At 41.6% G+C, this 22,565-nt stretch overlaps 2 protein-coding genes across 4 annotated transcripts; both read right to left on the bottom strand.

Moving 5' to 3' along the window:
• Positions 1–342: 342 nt before the first annotated feature.
• On the bottom strand, positions 343–8,906 carry LOC110494182 (NADH-cytochrome b5 reductase 1). 2 transcript variants are annotated; one of them, XM_021569004.2, is made up of 9 exons: positions 8,751–8,906; positions 6,583–6,729; positions 4,041–4,113; positions 3,649–3,755; positions 3,258–3,387; positions 2,659–2,742; positions 2,456–2,541; positions 2,170–2,269; positions 343–1,484 (listed from the first exon to the last, which is right to left on the bottom strand). In XM_021569004.2, exons 1-9 carry the CDS (start codon positions 8,763–8,765, stop codon positions 1,312–1,314), a joined length of 915 nt encoding a protein of 304 aa, XP_021424679.1. In that variant the 5' UTR covers positions 8,766–8,906; the 3' UTR covers positions 343–1,311. The 2 variants fall into 2 exon arrangements, with proteins under 2 accessions (XP_021424679.1, XP_036806150.1); XM_036950255.1 differs by lacking the exon at positions 6,583–6,729 and having other exon boundaries at positions 8,751–8,905.
• A 174-nt stretch (positions 8,907–9,080) lies between these two features.
• Positions 9,081–21,185, bottom strand: LOC110494181 (arginyl aminopeptidase (aminopeptidase B)). 2 transcript variants are annotated; one of them, XM_021569002.2, is made up of 11 exons: positions 20,669–21,184; positions 16,131–16,271; positions 15,371–15,522; positions 14,540–14,656; positions 14,053–14,288; positions 13,520–13,633; positions 13,192–13,304; positions 11,162–11,270; positions 10,799–11,023; positions 10,438–10,580; positions 9,081–9,700 (listed from the first exon to the last, which is right to left on the bottom strand). In XM_021569002.2, the coding sequence occupies exons 1-11, from the start codon at positions 21,050–21,052 to the stop codon at positions 9,542–9,544; spliced, it is 1,893 nt and encodes a 630-aa protein (XP_021424677.1). In that variant the 5' UTR covers positions 21,053–21,184; the 3' UTR covers positions 9,081–9,541. The 2 variants fall into 2 exon arrangements, with proteins under 2 accessions (XP_021424677.1, XP_021424676.1); XM_021569001.2 differs by lacking the exon at positions 16,131–16,271 and adding an exon at positions 15,931–16,071 and having other exon boundaries at positions 9,220–9,700; positions 20,669–21,185.
• Between the last annotated feature and the right edge of the window lie 1,380 nt (positions 21,186–22,565).

Genomic DNA, 22,565 nt, shown 5'->3' with positions numbered 1-22,565 from the left:
ACACATTTGCTAATGGGAAACCTACCATGATTACCGATAATCTTGAATTAACCTTGAACAATGATGAGTGAGAAAAATACAGACATACAAATATCGTACCCCCCCCCCCCCCCCCCCCCAAGACCTCTCACTATTTCAATAACAGGGGAGGTTAGCAATGGGGCGGGGTCTCTCACTCATCATTATTTACAATTCATTCAAGACTATCCGTAATCATGGTAGCATCCACATTAACGTAGAAATGTTTAGAAACATTCTTATTTACAATAAAAGAGACTCCAAAATGACAATACATTATTCACCATTCATTTCTAGTGGGCATAAAATAATCTGAAACACAACCAAAACCAACAGCAAATGACTCCAACACATGTTTAGAGTCACAAGCTTAATTTAATCATCGATTGCTGTGAATATTGGACAAAATACTAAACTTTTGACTACTTTAATACACACAAGTGAATTTGTCCCAATACTTTTGGTCCCCTAAAATGAGAGGACAATGTACAAAAAGTGCAAAAAGTCACATTAAAGCTGACAGTCTGCACTTTAACCTCATAGTCATTGTAACATTTCAAATTCAAAGTTCTGGAGTACAGAGCCAAAATAACAACAAAATTGTCAACAACCCAGTAAATACAAAGGGCACTGTATATATTTGTAACACTCAAAGCAGATGCCAAAATACAGTATAATGCATCTCTGCAGAAGCTGAAATACTTAAGTGCATATCATTTGTCATGTGTGCATTTAAAGCAATGCTGCCTGGGCGGCCTTCTCATATTCAGCACTGCACCCCTGGGCGTAATTCAGTTCAGTATGTGGCTTTATCTTTAGGGTCTGTTCTCTCTGTCCTGTTCTTAGGAAGAACGTGCAAGGGTAAGAACATCAATAATAAATCAAAGCCTCAACAGCTCACCTAAAAATACACAGGGCCCAATCAATTGTAGCCATCAGCAGGGGATGGAGGCAGAGCTTAGTGGAGGCCAATAATACAAAGGTAGGACTTTGGTTGCAAGTGAGCATTTAATGATCAACCTGATATATAAGAGGGCATGTCTGCACTTATCAGATGGGGGTTTAGGCAGTAGACTGATTCAGTGCTTCTAGTGGACTGAAATAGGAGCCGTTACTCATTTTGGGTGCCGGTATTGTTTATGTTTAGGTCCCGGAACTCTGCAATAGTTTTAACCGAATATTCTATAAAGAGATGCTGGTTCTCAAGCAGTAGTTCCAGCTGAATTGATGTCCTTGTTGAATTGAGAATGCCCAGGCCGGGGGTGGCTGGGAGGAGAGTCCCTAGGCTGGAGACTAGTAGGCAAAGCGCTGACTCTGCCGGTAGGCCAACTTGTCCAGGTTAGGGTTGCAGGCAAACTGGATCATGGGGGGCGGACCGCACATGAGCACCAAGGTGTCGTCACTGGGGGCCGGCAAGTGCTCCTGGATCATGTCTGCGTTGATGAAGCCCTCACTGTACTCCCAGCCTGAGCCACACAAATTAATCTTATTCAATTATGGGATCGCAAACAAGTACCGCTATGCATAAGGATTCAAATAAAATAGAATGTATTTGTCACATACAGTTTAAAGCAGTTTTTTTGGTACATTTTAAATGTAACCTTTATTTAACTAGGCAAGTCAGGCAACAAATTAACTAGGCAACAAATTCTTATTTACAATGATGGCCTACCGGGAAACAGCGGGTTAACTGCCTTGTTCAGGGGCAGAATGACAGACTTACCTTGTCAGCTCGGGGATTCGATCCAGCAACCTTTCAGTTACTGGCCCAACACTAACCACTAGGCTACTTGCAGCGAAAGGTGCAGTGAAATCAATAGTATATATTAGAACAGCAGCAATGAATGTGTGTGTATATGAGTTGAGTGTGAATGGGTGCTTCTGTGTGTGTGTAAGGGTTGGATTTGTGGGTAGTCAGTGCAAATAATTTATAAGGTGCATTTACTGGAGTCTCTGGTGCAAATAGGCTCTATGGTAACGTTACATGTCTGTGCAGGGAGACCGCCAGGTTTAGCTTTTCAGCAGTCTGAAAAACTATTGTGGCATAATAAACACAATGAATACTAATTCAAAACGATAATACAAATTGACACATTTTGTTAAGACTTCTGAAATCTGGGATGCCAATCTGGGATGCCATAAACCACATACCCTCGGGTGCCCTGTCCACTGTAAACCACAGCTTGAAGCGGTCTGGGTGTCGGACTTGGACCTCCTCCAGCTCATCCCTCAGCAGGATGTCCTTCTCAGTCTGAACACATATACACACACACGCACAGTTAACAAATGTGTCTGGTTCAGTGTTATCTCTCAACCTAAGCAAGCCTATGAGCTACATCCACAGTGATGCTAGTCATAAGCATTTATCTATCCTTTATTTATAGAGATGATATTAAAAGTATTTTAGGAGAGAACAGTGTGAGCTGCGGCCACACACCTGGTTAGCATACAGCAGGCTGCAGGTGGTGCTGTCACTGGGGTCCTTCATGATGGCGCGCACCAGCTGTAGCATAGGGGTGATGCCTACAGACAGGGAAGGGAGTTCAGCACCAGGAACTAAAAGCACTCTACATTTACCTGTGCTTAGACAACATTTAAGTGTTTAAGTTCAGAGGGCAGGGTTGCAAAAAGAAGATTCACCTGTTCCTCCAGCTATCAGACCCACAGTAGTGGCAACTTTTATCTCAGCAGGAGACTTTTTGTCTGTCTGAACTGCAAACTGCCCTGTTGAATTTAATGGAAGAAAGCAATGAGACAACAACTAAGCCAACACAATTATTACTTTCCTTTTCCAATGTGTGCTTGGGGAGCTATCTTGTCCAAAATGGAAGACAGTTGTTGGGTGTGTCCATTATCATCTAATAATACATTTCAGTGGCAATACAGTACAATTATATTCTTTATGCAGTGCTTTTCTGGAGCATTTGGGGCATGAAAGTTGCAAAATGTGAATACTTGGAGATATTACACATAACACAAGTACTAATGACTTATTCAGTAGACTTAAGGTTGAAAACAAGTATGTACACACATGATCAGTCTCAGCCAGCCACACCACACTTAAGCACACAAATCTAAAAACACCCATTCCATTGGAGACTAGGTGTGTCCCAAATGGCACCTGATTCTTATGGGCCCTGGTAAAAAGTAATGCACTATATAGGAAATAGGGTACCATTTGGGACACATCATTTTTGTAAATATCAGAGGGAGGGTGTGCCAGGCAGCAGGTACCGTACCATGTCCTTTGTACTCCAGCAGGCCTCCTGGTCCTCTGAAGTCTACCACGTCTCCCAGCTGCAAACTCTCCAGGTATTGGGACATCTTCCCCCCGTCAGGAAACTTGAGGTGCACATTCCTAAAGTAGATCTGGGGAGAAATTTTATCCATGAAATACACTTTGCAGATAAGGGTCTGTATGTATCAAGATTCTTATAATATGAGTGCTGATTTAGGGATCCGTTTTTAATTTTAGATCACAAATAATAAGATTACATGGACAAAGGGAACCTGATCCTATATCAGCACTACTACTCTGAGATGCTTGATACATACAGACCCAGGTTTGATAGTACTAGTGTGTACATATTCAGAATATGATATAGGATTGCTTGGACAAGCCATACATACCTTCACAACCAGATCAACATATCCTTTGTCGTCGTTGCTGGACACAGGTGTATATGGTCTGACTACCAGGCTGCCGTCAATACGGGCAGAGAGGTATACATGATTCCCTAGAAGAAACAAATAAGGTGGTTAAATACAAAGTCAACACTGACTTAAAATAACGCTAGGGTCATTGGGTGTGGCTTCATCCTCTGATTGTTCTGCTAAATGACTCATACAGTAGAGAGCATTCCAGGAACGCAAATCAAGTATTACGTTGCGAGTCTAGTTATTATGCTGGTGAGATAAAGGACTACTTAGATTAATGGAACTGAATTCTACAAAATAATCATTAATGATCAAATGGTCACTTGACAAAACCCAGAAAGAACAATGTGCAAGTGAAGACTTACCTACAGGGAGTCCCAGGATATGTTCTGTTGAGGGAAGTCGAAAGCGAAACCTGCGAGTATCATGGTTGATCACCTATGAAAAGAGGCCATAGAGCCATGCATACACTATACAGTTGAAGTTGGAAGTTTACATACACCTTAGCCAAATACATTTAAACTCAGTTTTTCACAATTCCTGACATTTAATCCTAGTAAGGATTAAATGTCTTAGGTCAGTTAGGATCACCACTTTATTTTAAGAATGTGAAATGTCAGAATAATAGCAGAGAGAATTATTTATTTCAGCTGTTATATTTTTTCATCACATTCCCAGTGGGTCAGAGGTTAACATACACTCAATTAGTATTTGATAGCATTGCCATTAACTTGTTTAACTTGGGTAAAACGTTTTGGGTAGCCTTCCACAAGCTTCCCACAATAAGTTGGGTGAATGTTGGCCCATTCCTCCTGACAGAGCTGGTGTAACTGAGTCAGGTTTGTAGGCCTCCTTGCTCGCACATGCTTTTTCAGTTCTGCCCACACATTTTCTATAGGATTGAGGTCAGGGCTTTGTGATGGCCACTCCAATACCTTTACTTTGTTGTTCTTAAGCCATTTTGCCACAACTTTGGAAGTATGCTTGGGGTCATTGTCCATTTGGAAGACCCATTTGCGACTAAGCTTTAACTTCCTGACTAATGTCTTGAGATGTTGCTTCAATATATCCACATCATTTTCCATCCACATCATTTTCCTTCCTCATGATGCCATCTATTTTGTGAAGTGCACCAGTCACTCCTGCAGCAAAGCACCCCCACAACATGATGCTGCCACCCCGTACTTCACAGTCGGGACGGTGTTCTTCGGCTTGGAAGCCTCCCCTTTTCTCCTCCAAACATAACAATGGTCATGATGGCCAAAAGGTTCTACTAATGTGTCATCAGACCATTGTACTTTTTGGAGAAATGTCCTCTCTTTGTCCACATGTGCAGTTGCAAACCATAGTCTGTCTTTTTTAATGGCGGTTTTGGAGCAGTGGCCTCTTCCTTGCTGAGCGGCCTTTCAGATTATGTCAATTAAGGATTTGTTTTACTGTGGATATAAATACTTTTGTACCAGTTTCCTCCAGCATCTTCACAAGGTCCTTTTGCTGTTGTTCTGGGATTGATTTGCACTTTTCGCACCAAAGTAAGTTAATCTCTAGGAGAAAGAACGTGTCTCCTTCCTGAGCGTTATGACAAGCTGCGTGGCATACTATTGTTTGTACAGGTGAACGTGGTACCTTCAGGCATTTGGAAATTGCTCCCAAGGATAAACCAGACTTGTGGAGGTCTACCATTTTTTTTCTGAGGTCTTGGCTGATTTCTTTTGATATTCCCATGATGTCAAGCAAAGAGGCACTGAGTTTGAAGGTAGGCCTTGAAATACATCCACAGGTACACCTCCAATTGACTCAACTGATATCAATTAGCCTATCAGAAGCTTCTAAAGCCATGACATCATTTTCTAGAATTATGCAAGCTGTTTAAAGGTGCAGTCAACTTAGTGTATGTAAACTGCTGACCCACTAGAATTGTGATACAGTGAATTATAAGTGAAATAATCTGTCTGTAAACAATTTTGGGAAAAATGACTTGTGTCATGCACAAAGTAGATGTCCTAACCGACTTGCCAAAACAAGTTTGTTAACAATACATTTTTGGAGTGGTTGAAAAACTAGTTTTAATGAGTCCAACCTAAGTGTATGTAAACTTCTGACTTCAACTGTATATACAAAAGTATGTGGACACACCTTTAAATGACTGGATTTGGCTATTTCAGTCACATCCGTTGCTGAGAGGTGTATAAAAATGGATCACACAGCCATGCGATCTCCATAGACAAACATTGGCAGTGGAATGGCCTTACTGAAGAGCTCAGTGACTTTCAATGTGGCATTGTCATACGATGCCACCTTACCAACAAGTCAGTTCGTCAAATTTCAACCCAGCTACAGCTGACCCGGTCAACTGGAAGTGCTGAAGATCACCATGCGCAATGCCAAGCATCGGCTGGAGTGGCTTAAAGCTCGCCACCAGACTCTGGAGCAGTGGAAACACGTTACTTGGATTGATGAATCACGCTTCACCATCTGGCAATCCGACGGACAAATCTGGGTTTGGCGGATTGCCAGGAGATTTCTACCTGCCCCAATGCCAACTGAAAAGTTTGGTGGAGGAGGAATAGGTCCAGTGAAGGGAAATCTTAACGCTACAGCATACAATGACATTCTAGACAATTCTGTGCTTCCAACTTTGTGGCAACAGTTTGGGGAAGGCCCTTTCCTGTTCAGCATGACAATGCTCCCATACACAAAGCTAGGTCCATACAGAAATGCTTTGTCGAGGCCGGTGTGGAAGAACAGGTCGGTGTGGAAGAACAACTACTACCAACATTCGGTAAAATGTTAAGACAAAAATTATTTCCATGAAGTACATATATGAATTAGGCACAGGCCTCTGAAGCACAGACCAAAATGTATAATTAATTTGATACAAGTATCTGTTTCAATAGCCCACAGTACCTCTTTATCGATGAGTGTTAGGTGGTATTTTTGAGTAGGGTCAAGCAAGGTGACTGGAGGCTTCTTCTTCTTGCCTAGATAGAGGGCTACAATTATGCCCACAGTGGACAGCACTACCACCCCAGCAGTCACAGCTACCGTCGTGGACTATATACAAGAGAGAAAGAAGGTTTTGTGTTATAATAATAACAATCACAAATCCTTCAAAGTATTCACAACCCTTGACTTTTTCCACATTTTGTTGTTACACAAAGTGGGACTAAAATGGATTTGTCATTTTTTGTCAACGATCTACACAACATACTATGTAATGTAAAATAAAACACTAATATATCTTGATTAGACAAGTATTCAACCCCTTGAGTCAATACATGTTAGAATCCCCTTTGGCAGCAATTAAAGCTGTGAGTCTTTCTCGAAGAGCCTTGAACACCTCGATTGTTCAATATTTTTGCCATTTTTAAAAATGTATTCTCCAAGCTCTGTCAAGTTGGTTGTTAATCATTGCTAGACAGCCATTTTCAAGTCATGTCATAGATTTAAGCTGATTCAAGTCAAAACTGTAACTAGGAACATTCTATGTCGTCTTGGTAAGCAACTCCAGTGTATATTTGGCCTTGTCGTTTAGTTTATTGTCCTGCTGAAAGGTGAATTTGTCTCCCAGTGTCTGTTGAAAGCAGACTGAACCAGTTTTCTAGGATTTTGCCTGTGCTTAGATCTATTACGTTTATTTGTATCTTAAAAAACTCCCTATTCCTTTCCAATGACAAGCATACCCATAACATGATGCAGCCACCACCATGCTTGAATGCATGAGTGATGTGTTGGATTTGCTTCAAACATAAAGCTTTGTATTCAGGACACAGAGTTCATTTCTTGCCACATTTCTTTGCAGTTCTACTTCAGTGTCTTATTGCACACAGGGTGCATTCTGTACAGGCTTCCTTCTTTTCCCTCTGCCATTTAGGTTAGTATTGTAGAGTAACTACAATGTTGCTGACCCATCCTCAGTTCTCCTATCACAGCCAATCAACTCCGTAACTATTTTAAAAAGTCACCATTGGCCTCATGGTGAAATCCCCGAGCGGTTTCCTTCCTCTCCAGCAACTTAATTGGGGAGGATGCCTGTATCTTTGTGGTGACTGGATGTATTGATACACCATCCAAAGCGTGATGAATAACTTCACCATACCCTTCATTGCAAGGCATTGGAAAATCTCCCTGGTCTTTGTGGTTGAATCAGTGTTTGTAATGTGAGGTACAGAGATGTTGTCATTCAAAAATCATGTTAAACACTGTAATTGCACGTCCATGCAACTTGTGATTTTTACTCCTGGATTTATTTAAGCTTGTCATAACAAATGGGTTGAATACTTACTGACTCAAGACATTTCAGCATTTCATTTTTTAAATGAATTTGTACAAATTTAAAATAAAAAAAAACAATTGCACTTTGACATTATAGGGTATTGTGTGTAGGCCAGTGAACGAAAATCTAATTTCCCCTCCATTTTAAATGCAGGTTGTAACACAACAAAATGTTTAAGTCAATGTGTTAAGACTTAAGGCACTGTAAAACTGTTTTCATTCTGCATATTTTCTGCTATTATACGTTACATTTTTTCAAGACACTTTGTCAGGCATAGTCTCAGAATGAACAAAATAGCAGTCTTCCTGGTGACATTTGTCACTGACAGTGTAGTTTCTTTTTAAATACAACCAATGTCAGACAAAATTTGACAACTATGATGGTATCTGGAATTCTCTAAGGTTAAAAAAGCATTGCTTGCGGCAAAGGCTGCGGTGACATGTACCAGCAGTTGGTTGCTTGGCTGGCAGCTAGGCAAGATGAGTCACTTGCACAAGTTTACAACATGAGTCACTAGTTAGTTATATTTTAATCAGTTCAATGTCAGCGCCAAATCTACAAATTATGTGAGTTAAATTTGAATGGTTCAGGGAATAGAAGTTCTGACAGCTGCAGTGCTTTGTTCCCACTCTCTGTTTAATAACAAAATACCGCAAACTAGCTGACTAGTTAGTTAGGTAGCAAGCAACCTTATGACTGGCTATCAGGTGCTGCTTGGAAACGTAACTAGCTAAAGTAGCTACTGTACGCAGACAAGCAACATAGGAAATAATTTATTTAAACGACAGGATATTCTTACCAATGCGTACTTCATGGCGATTCTGAATTCCCCAGAGCAAGGTTATATTGTTGAAGCGAAGATGTACTTGGCTAGCTATAATTTATCAGTGAAGGCACACCCAAAGAATTTAGTTGATGGGAGGGCGTATTTAGCGGTTACACCAAATTTGTCCAACTTCCGTTGGGGAGAAGAGGAAAACCAACCCAATTTTACAGCAGCACGATTATGATACTACTGCAAGGAGTATACATCAGCTTTGTTCTCAAGTGAAATGAAATATTCTGCCATAAAAGGTAGTAAAGTATGCTGTGAATGGCATATGCAATGAAATCAAGAAGATGCATTGAATCTTGAAAACCAATTACTAGATTTATTTCAGAAGAATGTACTTTTACTGTTTGGAACATTTAAAATACAGCTTAGTTTGGGTGAAAAAAAGCATAATCAATGGTTTACATACTCAATACAACAAAGTAATACCTACTTTTATTTTTTTATTTTTTTTACCAATACTACTTAAATTAGTTGTATGCCCTCCCACAGTAAGTACTTTAAAGTAAGACATACCCACAGTAGAGCCTTTAAGGCTGGCTTGCGTAAATACCAAAAATGCCGTAAAATATGTAAATTGGCCTCTTTTCCTTGGTAACCACTGACCAAGCTAGATGATATTGGCATCTCAATCGAACCTGGTACAGTACATTTAAATAAAGGAGGCCATCTGAAAGTACTGGGTAAGACTACTACTCCTCTATTATATCTCTAGGCCAGGGTCAGTGAGACTAGACTCTGGATCTCATGTTCAGCTCCTATGATGGCGCACAGGCAAGGATCTTCTTGACGTAGTTGCGGACGTTGACATGGAGCTGATGGGAGGTGGCACTGAAGATCTCTGTTGCCAAAGCCCTGGTCTCCTCTGATCCATTCCACAGTGCACGGTACACAGGCAGTGTGTACTTCTGTTTCCCCTGGGAGCAAGATACAATTTAATATGCTAAGATACTACTATTTACATGATTGTTTCAGACACCTGAAAAATACTCATTTAGCTTTAAACGGACACTATAAAAATACACATGGTATATCACACACACATATTATATTTACTATAATAAAACAAACTAGCCTAAACAAAATGTGCCTGACAAATACTATAATTTGTGGTTATTATTTTGTACTTTTAACCATTTTTCTCCCCAATTGGGTAGTTAGTCTTGTCCCGTCGCTGCAACTCCTGTACGGACTCGGGAAAGGCAAAGGTCGAGAGCCATGTGTCCTCCGAAACACGACCCTCCCAAGCCGCACTGCTTCTTGACACACTGCTTGCTTAACCCGGAAGCCAGGTTTGCAATGCCTTAGACCGCTGTGCGATGCAGTGCCTTAGACCGCTGTGCCACCAATGTGTCGGAGGGAACACCGTACAATTGGCGACCAAGTCAGCTTGCAGGCGCCCAGCAGGAGTTACTAGAGCGCGATGGTACAAGGACATCCCGGCCGGCCAAACCCCCCCCCTAACCCGGACGACGCTGGGCTAATTGTGCGCCGCCTCATGGGTCTCCCGGTCATGGCCGGCTGTAACACAACCTGGGATCGAACTCGAGTCTGTAGTGACACCTCGAGCACTGCGATGCAGTGCCTTAGACCGCTGTGCCACTCGGGAGGCCCTATAATTGATAGTTGAGGACCAAACATTTGTTTTTCTGACCTGGCAGCTGAGGAAGCTGCGCACATGTTGATATCCTGGCTGGTGATGATTCTTGGCGACGATCTGGGCCCAGCGCAGTCGTAGCTCAGCGTTGTTTGACATCACGATGTGAAGGTACTGCTCCTCCAGTTTCTCCATATTACCTTATCAAAGTCAGAGGGATGGTACATCATTGGTGTGACTCATTTCAAAAGTAGTGTACGCACATCCAGACTTGCAGGTGCAAGTTACAAAAAGTAAAGTAATGATATAAAGAATAGAGATCCACACACTGAGGAATTGGGGTGAATCACATGCATCTTCAGAACAACGATTGTGCTAAGGATATCAGTACAGAAGTGTTGTTACCATCGTGTCCTACCTCTAGGGAGTGGGGACTTCTCTATGATCTTTTCCAAGAAGTAGACAGCCTGGTTAGTCTTCCAGGCCTGGATGTTGGTCTTCTTGATGCTGGCCATATCCAGGACCTCGGCAGCCCACAGCTCTGACAGCTGCTCAGCAGGCTTCATCAGGCTCTTGCCAGCCGACAGGTCAGGGAGGTAGGGAGGCCAACCGGGCACATTGAGCCAGCTATCAAATTCCAGACCTAGCAAAGAGACCACAAGGAGAGTGAGGTCAGTTTGCTGTTACAATCTCACTTCCAAGCTTAAATACTCATTCTAAAAAGGCAAATACAACCCTAAAAGGCCAATCCAACACTCTAAAAGCAACTACTGTGTTTTACCCTTAATCATATCTACTCCTTTCTTCTTCAGGTCAGGGAAATACTCCAGGAAGAACTCCAGAGCGTCCTCTGCCATAACACTGCGGAATTTGAACTTGTCAATGTAGGCCTGTGAGGAGAAACACCCACATGTCAGACTGTTGCCCTCACTCACTCAGACACAGACACACGTCAAAAGTTGACACACATACTCTGGAATGAGTTTCTTTAGTTTGACTATTTTCTACATTGTAGAATAATAGCAAAGACCAAAAAAATATATTCTTCAAATTAGCCACCCTTTGCCTTGATGACAGCTTTGCACACTCTTGGCATTCTCTCAACCAGCTTCACCTGGAATGCTTTTCCATCAGTCTTGAAGGAGTTCCCACATATTCACATATTTGATGTCTTCACTATTATTCTACAATGTAGAAAATAGAAGAAAAACCCTGGAATGAGTAGGTGTCCAAACTTTTGACTGGTACTGTAAGTATTCACACCTAGCAGTCTTTCAATGGGTTTCATGTCTGGGCTTTGGCCACTCAAGGACCTTCACATTATTTTTCTGAAGCCATTCCAGCATTGCTTTGGCTATATCCTTGGGGCCATTCTCCTGTTGGAATGTAACATTTTTCACTTTAGTCTAAGGTCATTTGCACTCTGAAGCAGGTCCTCATCAAGGATGCCAGTATTTGGCTCCATTTATTGTTCCCTTTATCCTTACCAGTCCCTGACGCTGAAAAACATCCCCAGAGTATGATGCTACCACCCCTATGCTTCACAGTAGGGATGGTGTTCGACGGGTGATTAGCTGTGCCTGGTTTTCGCCAGACATAGTGCTTTGCATTCAGGCCAAGTAGGTTTTTTAAAAATTCATCAGACCACAGAATATTTTGCCACGTGAATTCATTCACGTGTCTTTTTGCAAACTCCAGGCGTGCTATCATGTGCCTTTCTTTCAGGAGTGGCTTCCATTTGGCCACTCTTCCATAAAGCCCAGATTGGTGAAGTGCTGTAGGGACTGTTGTCCTTCTGGCAGGTTCTCCTATCTCAGCCAAGGAACTCTGTACTTCTGTCAGAGTGGTCATTGGGTTCTTGGTCACCCCCCTGACCAAGGTCCTTCTTGCCTGGTTCCTTAGTTTGGTCGGACGACCAGCTCTAAGCAGAGTCTGGGTAGTTCCATATTTTTCCAATTTTCAAATGATGGCAACCACTGTGCTCTTGGAAACGTTCAACACTCTAGAAATAGTTTTATACTCTTCCCCAGATATATGCCTCATCACATCTCGGAGAGCTACAGACTGGTCCTTGGAATTCATGGTATAGTCTCTGCTCTGACATGCACTTTCAACTGTAAAACATTATATACAGTGGTATAAAGTACTTAAGTAGTACTTTAAAGTATTTTTACTTAAGTAGAGTTTTGTTGTACTATTCATATTTTTGTCAACTTTTACTTCACTACATTCTAAAATAAAATGATGTACTTTATACTCCATACATTTTCCGTAACACCCAAAAGTACTCGTTACATTTTGACAGGAAAATGGTCCAATTACTTTTGATACTTAAGTATATTTAAAACCAAATACTTTTAGACTTTAACTCAAGTAGTATTTTACTGGGTGACTTTCACTTGAGTCATTTTCTATTAATGCATCTTTACTTTTACTCAAGTAAAGACAAATGAGTACTTTTCCACCACTGCTTATATAGACAGGTGTGTTTCTTTCTAAATCATGTCCAAACAACTGAATTGTCTACAGGTGGACTCCAATCAAGTTGTAGTGACATCTCAAGGATGATCAAAGGAAATTGGATGCACCGGAGCTCAATTTGGAGTGTCAGAGCAAAGTGGTGTGAATAGATATTTCTGTATTTAAATTTTCAATAAGTGTTCAAACATTTCAAAAAACATGTTTTCACTTTGTCATTAAAATTACATATTTAAATACATTTTTAATTCGGGCTGTAACAACAAAATGTGGAATAAGTCAAGGGGTATGAATACTTTCTGAAGGCACCGTAGAATGAGAAGCAACACCAACCTTGAGGAAGGCATCGAAGTGACTCTGGTCTCCAGCCAGGTGGGCCAGGTAAGAGACAAAACAGAAGCCCTTCTCATAAGGCGTCTCATTGTAAGTGTCATCAGGGTCAACACCTGAGGGATGGGAGAAAATAAAATGTTTTGCTTTAACTTGAGCAGTCATGATCAAGTGTATCAGTTCTATTGGGTCTGCAGCTCCATAGGCAAATCTCAGTCAGATTAACTACTAATTAAACTAAGACCACTGGGCAACTAATGGAATTGGTTTTGGCTTTAGCAGTCAAGGGTAAATTAGCAGTCAAGGGTAAATCAGCAGTCAAGGGTCTGACCTGGTTTGATCTTCACACGCAGTTTATTGAGAGGGTGGTCCTCTCCGGTGTTGTCCATGTGCTGTCTGAGTAAAGCCCTCCCAGTCGCAGCCTCCAGACTAGTGATGGCCTCTCCTACAAATAACAACACAATAGACATCAGGGCTTTGAGAGTGAGAAGACAGCCAGGTGTGCACAAATAGCTGTGTAGACAACTACTGTTTACTTTCAAATGGAAAGAGTTGTGAGACTTGAGGATGAGCCCATCATACATTGCTACAGCAGGGCTCGCCAATTCTATTTCTGGAGAGCTACCTTCCTGTAGGTTCACTCCAACCTCAGTTGTAACTAACCTGATTCAGCTAATAAAACAGCTAATTATTAGAATTAGGGGCACTTGATTAAAGTTGGAGTGAAACCAACTGGACAGTACCTCTCCAGGAACATGGTTGGAGAGCCCTGGTCTACAGTAGACAAACTGTGACAAAGTGATGTACTATGCTGATGAAGAAAGGGCTTTATAAATTCAATTTGATTGATTGACAGTCTCTTACCGTAGATCTCCCTGCACACCCGGCGCTGGGCGTACATGGTGAAGCCCTCGTTGAGCCAGAAGTCACCCCAGTTGGCATTGGTTACCAGATTACCGAACCAGCTGTGGCAGATCTCGTGCACAATGACGTCAGCCAGTGAGCGGTCTCCAGCCAGGAGGCAGGGGGTGACGAAAGTGAGGCAGGGGTTCTCCATACCCCCGAAGGGGAATGACGGTGGCATGAACAGCACGTCATACCTGAGGGGACGAACCAATTAAGTAGCTGTATGTTCATAAGCAGAATAAGTCATGACACTGCAAGCGCAAAGTCAGTGGTCACCATCCCTAGTCATGGAAAGAGCTACCGTGTGCATTTTTTATTCTAGCCTAGCACTAAGACACTTGATTCAACTAATCAATCAATCCTACATTCCCTGTAGCGCTTCAGAACCAGGGTTGTTGACTGACCACTGAAGTATTGGACCATATTGTTATTTGGGGAATTTCACCTTCCCCAGACGTAGGGTCCAAATAGTTTCTCCCCCACAACCAGAAACTCCTCGATGACTCCGTCGTACTCCTGCTTGGCTGCCTGCAGCAGGCATGGCTCTGTCCATACTCGGGTCCTAAAAGATACAGATTTACAATTACTACCAAGCATTGAAACTCCATAGGCAAACACTACCATGCATGTTCTTCAAAGCACATTCTTCAGCAGCATTATATGGCCCATAAGTAGCAAGTGCAGTTTTCATTCAAGTTCAAACTTCATTCAAGTTGAACATTCACCCTGCTTTTTGATTCTCATCTCTCTACTCAGTCTGACACAGAGAATGCATTTTGCGGGTCAATGACCAACACGCCCAGGTTGTTATCAATAAATGCTTTAGACAGGAGAGGAATATTGTCTTGTACCTACCGTGAGGTTAGGTGAGGTCTATATTAGAAGCAGAATGCTTAACACTATCAAATTACGCCCCTTACTTGACCAAAACAAATTGTCAAACTGTCACAAGATTTAGAGGCCTAGAATGGGTGCCAGTCTATTTCTGATCACTTGACAATTCCTTGTAGAATTGTCATATTTGGCTTGAGCACAAACAAATCAACAGCACAAACAGATCTGGGACCTATCCAAGGCCACCAGGTAGCCTAGTGGTTAGAGCATTGAGCCAGTAACCAGAAGGTTGCTAGATCAAATCCCAGAGTTGTCGTTCTGCCCCTGAACAAGGCAGTTAACCCACTGTTCCTAGGCCGTCATTGTAAATAAGAATTTGTGCTTAATTGACTTGCCTAGTTAACTAAAACTTTTTTTTTAAAGGCAACGTAGACTTTTTCACCTTGGCCCCACCTCCGCAGAGACCAAGTCTCCTACAGCCAAGGCCACCAGGTAGGAGGGGATGGGCTGTTCCATGGTGAACAGGAACGTGTTGTCTGCCATCCTGTGTTCTCCCTTACTGGCACTCATGACTGCTGTGAAACCATCAGGAACCTGTGGAGGCAGACAGGGCAGTCTTCGGACAGAGTCATCATGATCGATGATGGTACCAATATCCATTACTAATACAGACAAAGTAGTCGGAATGGTGGATAAGGTGAGGTTCCCACCATACGTTAAGAGCTTTTTCAGCAATGTGTGTTAATACGAGACCTATAATTCAAAGTGCTTTAAGTATTGAAAAACGAGTGAACACAACACACCAGGCAAAGCACATGAAGTTGAATGACAGGGCAAAATAGAATAAACAGGATAATAGACAAAAAAAGATGTAAATGACAAAAAGGAAAAACACAGAAGCTTAATTATCCTGCAAAGAGAAAAAGATTGTGAGACAGCAATGTCTCTGTGGTCATCCTCCCATGGACATTGGCTCAGTCAGAGTCCAGTCCAGGGGCTCACCTTCACGGAGGCCGAGTAGGTGCTCTTGACGGCCGGCGTGTCAAAGCAGGGGAAGAAGGAGCGGTTGAGCACGGCCTGGCCCTGGGTGAAGACGTAAGGCTTGGCCTTCCCAGCTGTCTGCTCTGGATCCAGCCAGCACACCTAGTGGGTCAGGGGGGCAGAGACCAGGGCTTGAGTGTGGAGGCAGGGGCACACTTTACCTTCACAGCAACCGAGTAGGGGCTCTTAGTCATGGGGGTGTGGAAGCCAGGGAACAGGCTGCGGTTCAGCACAGGGAAGCCAGAGGTGTAAAGGAAAGGCTCTTTCTTTTCGGCAGTCTGAGCAGGCTCCAGCCATGATATCTACAAATGTTTAATGAGGATGGTGCAGTTCATGAATAGGCACTCATTTGTAAAATTTGTAAAATATTTTGACCCCTTGACCTTTTCCACATAAATAACAAAACAAATACTCAATCTACACACAATATCCCATCAAGACAAAGCAAAAACAGATTAAGAAATGTTTGCACAGTTATTCATTATAAACTGAAATATTACATTTACTTAAGTATTAAGACCCTTTACTCAGTACTTTGTTGAAGCACATTTGGCAGCGATTACAGCCTCGAGTCTTCTTGGGTATGACACTACAAGCTTGGCACACCTGTATTTGGGGAGTTCCTCCCATTCTTCTCTGCAGATCCTCAAGCTCTGTCAGGTTGGATGGGGAATGTTGCTGCACAGCTATTTTCAGGTCTCTCCAGAGATGTTCGATCGTGTTTAACTCCGGGCTCTGACTGGGCCACTCAAGGACAATCAGAGACTTGTCCCGAAGCCACTCCTGCGTTGTCTGGCTGTGTGCTTCGGGTCATTGTCCTGTTGGAAGGGGAACCTTCGCCCCAGTCTTAGGTCCTGAGCGCTCTGGTACAGGTCTTCATCAAGGATCTCTGTACTTTGCTCCGTTCATCTTTCCCTCGATGCTGACTAGTCTCCCAGTCCCTGCCGCTGAAAAACATCCCCACAGCATGATGCGGCCACCACCATGCTTCACCGTAGGGATGGTGTCAGGTTTCCTCCAGACGTGAGGCTTGGCATTCAGGCCAAAAAGTTCAATCTTTGCTTCATCAGATAATCTTTGTTTCTCATGGTCTGAGTCTTTTGGTGCCTTTTGGCAAACTCCAAGCAGGCTGTCATGTGCCTACTGTTCAAAAGTTGTGGTCACTTAGATATTTCCTTGTTTTTCATGAAAACATACATGAAATGAGTAGCAAAATGAATAGGAAATATAGTCAAGACGTTGACAAGGTTATAAATAATGATTTTTAATTGAAACAATAATTGTGTCCTTCAAACTTTGCTTTCGTCAAAGAATCTTCCATTTGCTGCAATTACAGCCATGCAGACTGTTGGCATTCTAGTTGTCAATTTGTGGAGGTAATCTGAAGCGATTTCACCCCTGCTTCCTGAAGCACCTCCCACAAGTTGGATTGGCACTTCTTACGTACCATACGGTCAAGCTGCTCCCTCAACAGCTCAATAGGGTTGAGATCCGGTGACTGTGCTGGCCACTCCATTATAGACAGAATACCAGCGGACTGCTTCTTCCCTAAATAGCATAGTTTGGAGCTGTGCTTTGGGTCATTGTCCTGTTGTAGGAGGAAATTGGCTCCACTTAAGCACCGTTCACAGGGTATGGCATGGCGTTGCAAAATGGAGTGATAGCCTTCCTTCTTCAAGATTCCTTTTACCCTGTACAAATCTCCCACGAAAGCACCCCCAGACCATCACATTACCTCCACCATGCCTGACAGATGGCGTCAAGAACTCCTACAGCATCTTTCATTTTTTCTGCGTCTCACGAATGTTCCTTTGTGATCCGAACACCTCAAACTTAGATTCGTCTGTCCATAACACTTTTTTCCAATCTTCCTCTGTCCGGTGTCTGTGTTCTTTCGCCATCTTAATCTTTTATTTTTATTGGCCAGTCTGAGATATGGCTTTTTCTTCGCAACTCTGCCTAGAAGGCCAGGATCCCGGAGATGCCGCCTTCACTGTTGACGTTGAGATTGATGTTTTGCGAGTACTATTTAATGAAGCTACCAGTTGAGGACTTGTGAGACGTCTGTTTCTCAATCTAGATACTCTAATGTACTTGTCCTCTTGCTCAGTTGTGCACCGAGGCCTCCCACTCCTCTTTCTATTCTGCATATTTCTCACATGGAATAGCCTTCATTTCTCAGAACAGACTGACGAGTTTAGGAAGAAAGTGCTTTGTTTCTGGCCATTTTGAGCCTGTAATCGAACCCACAAATGCTGATTCTCCAGATACTCAACTAGTCTAAAGGCCAGTTTTATTTTTTTAAATCAGCACCACAGTTTTTAGCTGTGCTAATATCCTTGCAAAAGGGTTTTCTAATGATCAATTAGCCTTTTAAAATTATAAACTTGGGTTATCTAACACAACGTGCCATTGGAACACAGGAGTGATGGTTGCTGATAATAGGCCTCTGTACGCCCATGTAGATATTCCTTTAAAAATCCTCAGTTTCCAGCTACAATAGTCATTTACAACATTAACAATGTCTACACTGTATTTATGATCAATTATGTTATTTTCAATGGACAATGGCTTTTCTTTCAAAAACATGGACATTTCTAAGTGACCCCAAACTTTTGAACGGTAGTGTATGTTTATTTGTAATACATGGGGTATTGTGTGTAGATTGAGGGGGGGGGGGGGGGGGGGGGATGCCATAATCCATTTTAGAATAAGGTTGTAATTTAACAAAATGTGTTAAAAGTCAAGGGGTCTGAATAATTTCCAAATGGAGTGCATACTTCCAAGAAATGTGAAACTAAAAATTATGAAACGTTGCAGACTATGAATTGCCAACAGAGTTGATCTAATTTGAAAAGAAAAAAAGGTTTTACGGTTTTAAATATACTGAACAAAAAAAACGCAACAATTAACAATTTTACTGAGTTACAGTTCATAATTTAAAAAACGGCGTGGTAGAAAGGACCTTTCTCAACAACATTGAATTTAGCAGCTGCTAAGTCGACAGATCAGTTTCTGCTCACGCCAAAGTCAGTGTAAACCGCAGTGACTTGACACAATGCTGGCCAAACAAGATGTTTTTATTTTTATTTTATTTATTTTATTTTTACCTTTATTTAACTAGGCAAGTCAGTTAAGAACAAATTCTTATTTTCAATGACGGCCTAGGAACAGTGGGTTAACTGCCTGTTCAGGGGCAGAACGACAGATTTGTACCTTGTCAGCTCGGGGGTTTGAACTTGCAACCTTCCGGTTACTAGTCCAACGCTCTAACCACTAGGCTACCCTGCCGCCCCCGACCCATCAAGTTAGCCAGGTGTGTCTGGCGGTGCTCATGGCCATCTATTGTATTTCATGTGTGTCAGGTAAGCATCATCTAATAATTATAAAATATTTGTATCTGGACACTTTTTTTTATATTGCTACTGCGCAAGTAACCATTTTACTGTACAGTTTACACCTTCTGTATTCTGTGGATGTGACTTATAAAGTTAGATCATATTTGATATAGTGTGTGTTACCAAAGATGGTAATGTGAAGAACAACAGGACCTGCACCAAAATCAGATTAGGATACAGGCCAAGGACTAGATAGTGTATTGTTCCTTATTGTAGGCCACTACTTGTACCACTTTTAGTCTTAATCTTTGGTTGTTTACTAAACTACTCACTCGGTTTAACACATGGCCTCACATGTGAATCCTTAAAGAGACGTGTGAGGCTAAGAAGGTGTGATTGATGCTGAATGGATGTAGACAAAGAGCTTTCCAGTAGGTGTGCCAAAACATTCCAGGACCATTTTCTCAAAAGTGGGGTTACAAGTTTATGAACTTTTAAAGCAGAATTACTTTCCCATTGTTCTTCAACTGCAGTGTATGATATACCAGTCTCTACTTTTATCCAACATTTAAAAAAATAATAATAATAATAATTGAATTCACATTTTTCTACATAAGACCGAATCGAGGCGGTCGGTCACATAAGGAAATCAGTCAATTTATTTAAATTCATTAGGCCCTAATCTTTGGATTTCACATGACTGGGCAGGAGCAGCCATAGGCCTGGGAGGGCATAGGCCCACCCAATTGAGAGCCAGGCCCACCCACTGGGGAGCCAGGCCCAGCCAATAAGAAATTATTCTTCCCCACAAAAGGGCTTATTTACAGACAGAAATATTCCTGTTTCATCAGCTGTCTGGGTGACTGGTTTTAGATGATCCTGCAGGTGAAGAAACCTGGTAGACATTCCTGCAGTCAGCATGCCAATTGTACACTCCCTCAAAACTTTACACATCTGTGGCATTGTGTTGTGACAAATCTGCACATGTTAGAGTGGCCTTTTATTGTCCCCAGCCCTGTGTAATGATCATGCTGTTTAATCAGCTTCTTGATATGCCACACCTGTCAGGTGGATAGATAATCTTGGCAAAGGATAAATAAATGTACACTAACAGAGATGTAAACAAATTTGTGCACAAAATGAGAGAAATAAGCTTTTTTTGCGTATGTAAAAAAAATAAAGTGTATTTCAGCTCATTAAAAATGGGACCAACATTTTACATGTTGTGTTTATATTTTTCTTCTGTATAGGTTCAAATAGAAATACATTCTTAGTAACCAATCATCTGGAAGTAACAAGCTAGTGTTGTTGTTGCTAGGTAAACTAACTCTAGTTACGACGGCTGAATGACATTCACTTACCCCTGGTCCATCGGATGCAAGAAACTTGACCACCACTCGAAACTGTTCCTCAATTTTACATGGTGCTGGGAATTTTACAACCAGTGTGGTGCCATAACTGGTGAAATTGCGCGTCATGAATTCTACTTTCACTGAATCCGAATCATCTTCACTTCGGCAGTAGGACACCTCTTGCATTGAGAGGGAGGGATGAATGTCCAACAGTAGCTCGCTTTGAGAATCTTGGATGCATTTCAGCTGTAGCGTTTCAGTTCCTCTCAAAGTTCTCTTCTCAAAGTCCACGCTTAGATCCAAGTGGAAGTGTTTTATCTTGAATTGACGAAAGCTCGAAGACGTAGCCACGTCCTCTGCTAGATCGGAGTGCAGTTTGAGAGATTTATCCATATTTTAGTAGCCTACAGCAAGAATAACTGGGTAAACGTGAGTCTTCCTCCAACGATTGGCTGCACCGCTTCTTCTTTTTCCTCGGTGGGGTGTATATCGGCGATTGGCATCCAACAGCTGCACCTCTCCAGCATCAACACACAAAAAAGTACTTCTGGGTCACGGAAATCTTCAAAATAAAAGTCCCCGCATAATAGTAGAAAAGTGTCAATAACCTGTTTTATTCATGATATATGAAAAATAAATTACAATGATTCATATTTGTTTATTTTTAAGTAACATTTGGCTTTTAAAACATGTTCCATGGTCCAATAAATGCCACCAATGCGAATCACTGTATATGGAATACATTTTGGTTTATAGAGCAAACACTATTCTGGGTTCCGCAGTAGAAGTATTGTAGGTGAAAAACATGGGTTGTTAATGAATTCTAAGAATCCAATAAAAAGGGATGGAAAATGTAGGTGCTGGATTTTAGGCCGGTAGCAACCACCAGAGGGTGTCCGTTCAGAACACAAGGAAGCAGTAGTTCCAGTTCAAGGGTTTAATGAAGATCCACACACACAACACACTCTCTGTGATACTAATTGCGCTTATTTAACTGCATGCACAATAAAAAATCTGAAAGAAAATAACATTTTTCTAAGGAGGTAGAATAAGCAGTGGTGGAAAAGTACTCTGTCATACTTGAGTAAAAGTAAAGATACATTAAAAAAATGACAAAAGTATAAGTCACAGAGTAAAATACTACTTGAGTAAAAGTCTAAAAGTATTTGGTTTTGAATATACTTAAGTATCAAAAGTAAAAGTATAAATGATTTCAAATTCCTTATATTAAGCAAACGAGACGCCACTATTTTATTTGTAGTTTTATTGATGGATAGCCAGGGGCACACTCCAACACTCAGACATAATTTACAAACAAAGCATTTGTGTTTAGTGAGTACACCAGATCAGAGGCAGTAGGGATGACCAGGCATGTTCTCTTGATAAGTGCGTGAATTGGACCCTTTTCCTGTCAAAATGTAAGGAGTACCTTTGGATGTAAGGGAAAATGTATGGAGTATAATGTTTCTTTGGAAATGTAGTGAAGTAAAAGTAAAACTAGTATAAATAGTAAAGTATACATAGTAAAGTACTGATACCACAATAAAACTTAGTACTTTAACGTATTTTTACTTAAGTACTTTACACCACTGAGAATAAGCAGGAGACAAACACCGGTTGGTCAGCAGAACGAAAACTACAGACTGCCTGAGGCCCTGCCTTGTCCGGTATTACAGTAAGTCCCGGGGGAAAAGGCTGCTGATTGGCTAGTAAAATTATGATTGCCAAGACCTTATTTAAAAAAAATAAAAACATTTGGGGTCTTTAAAAGGAGATGAGCTGGCAGTTTTTACATTAGGGAATATTTAGTAGGGTCCGTATCTGGGTGCCGCAATAAAAGTATTGTAGGAAATACTTACGTCGGATATATAACATGTACATGTATGGTGTCATTTCATGGGGCTTT

Source organism: Oncorhynchus mykiss, chromosome 17 (assembly GCF_013265735.2).
Source record: "Oncorhynchus mykiss isolate Arlee chromosome 17, USDA_OmykA_1.1, whole genome shotgun sequence".
NCBI lineage: Eukaryota > Metazoa > Chordata > Actinopteri > Salmoniformes > Salmonidae > Oncorhynchus > Oncorhynchus mykiss.
The sequence above is the reverse complement of the archived record's forward strand: the minus strand, read 5'-3'. Positions and strand labels throughout refer to the sequence as shown.

What these genes read in the sequence shown, in the direction of transcription:
- LOC110494182 (XM_021569004.2), bottom strand. An exon ending in TATCCTGGGACTCCCTGTAG is followed by an intron (nt 3,756 to 4,040) that starts GTAAGTCTTCAC and finishes TGTTTCTTCTAG; the next exon opens with GGAATCATGTATACCTCTCT. An exon ending in AGTGGACAGGGCACCCGAGG is followed by an intron (nt 1,485 to 2,169) that starts GTATGTGGTTTA and finishes TGTGTGGCTCAG; the next exon opens with GCTGGGAGTACAGTGAGGGC.
- LOC110494181 (XM_021569001.2), bottom strand. Translation starts at nt 21,052, where the DNA reads ATGGATAAATCTCTCAAACTGCACTCCGATCTAGCAGAGGACGTGGCT. An exon ending in GGACCCTACGTCTGGGGAAG is followed by an intron (nt 14,289 to 14,539) that starts GTGAAATTCCCC and finishes TCGTCCCCTCAG; the next exon opens with GTATGACGTGCTGTTCATGC. An exon ending in GGTGTGCAGGGAGATCTACG is followed by an intron (nt 13,634 to 14,052) that starts GTAAGAGACTGT and finishes TGTTATTTGTAG; the next exon opens with GAGAGGCCATCACTAGTCTG.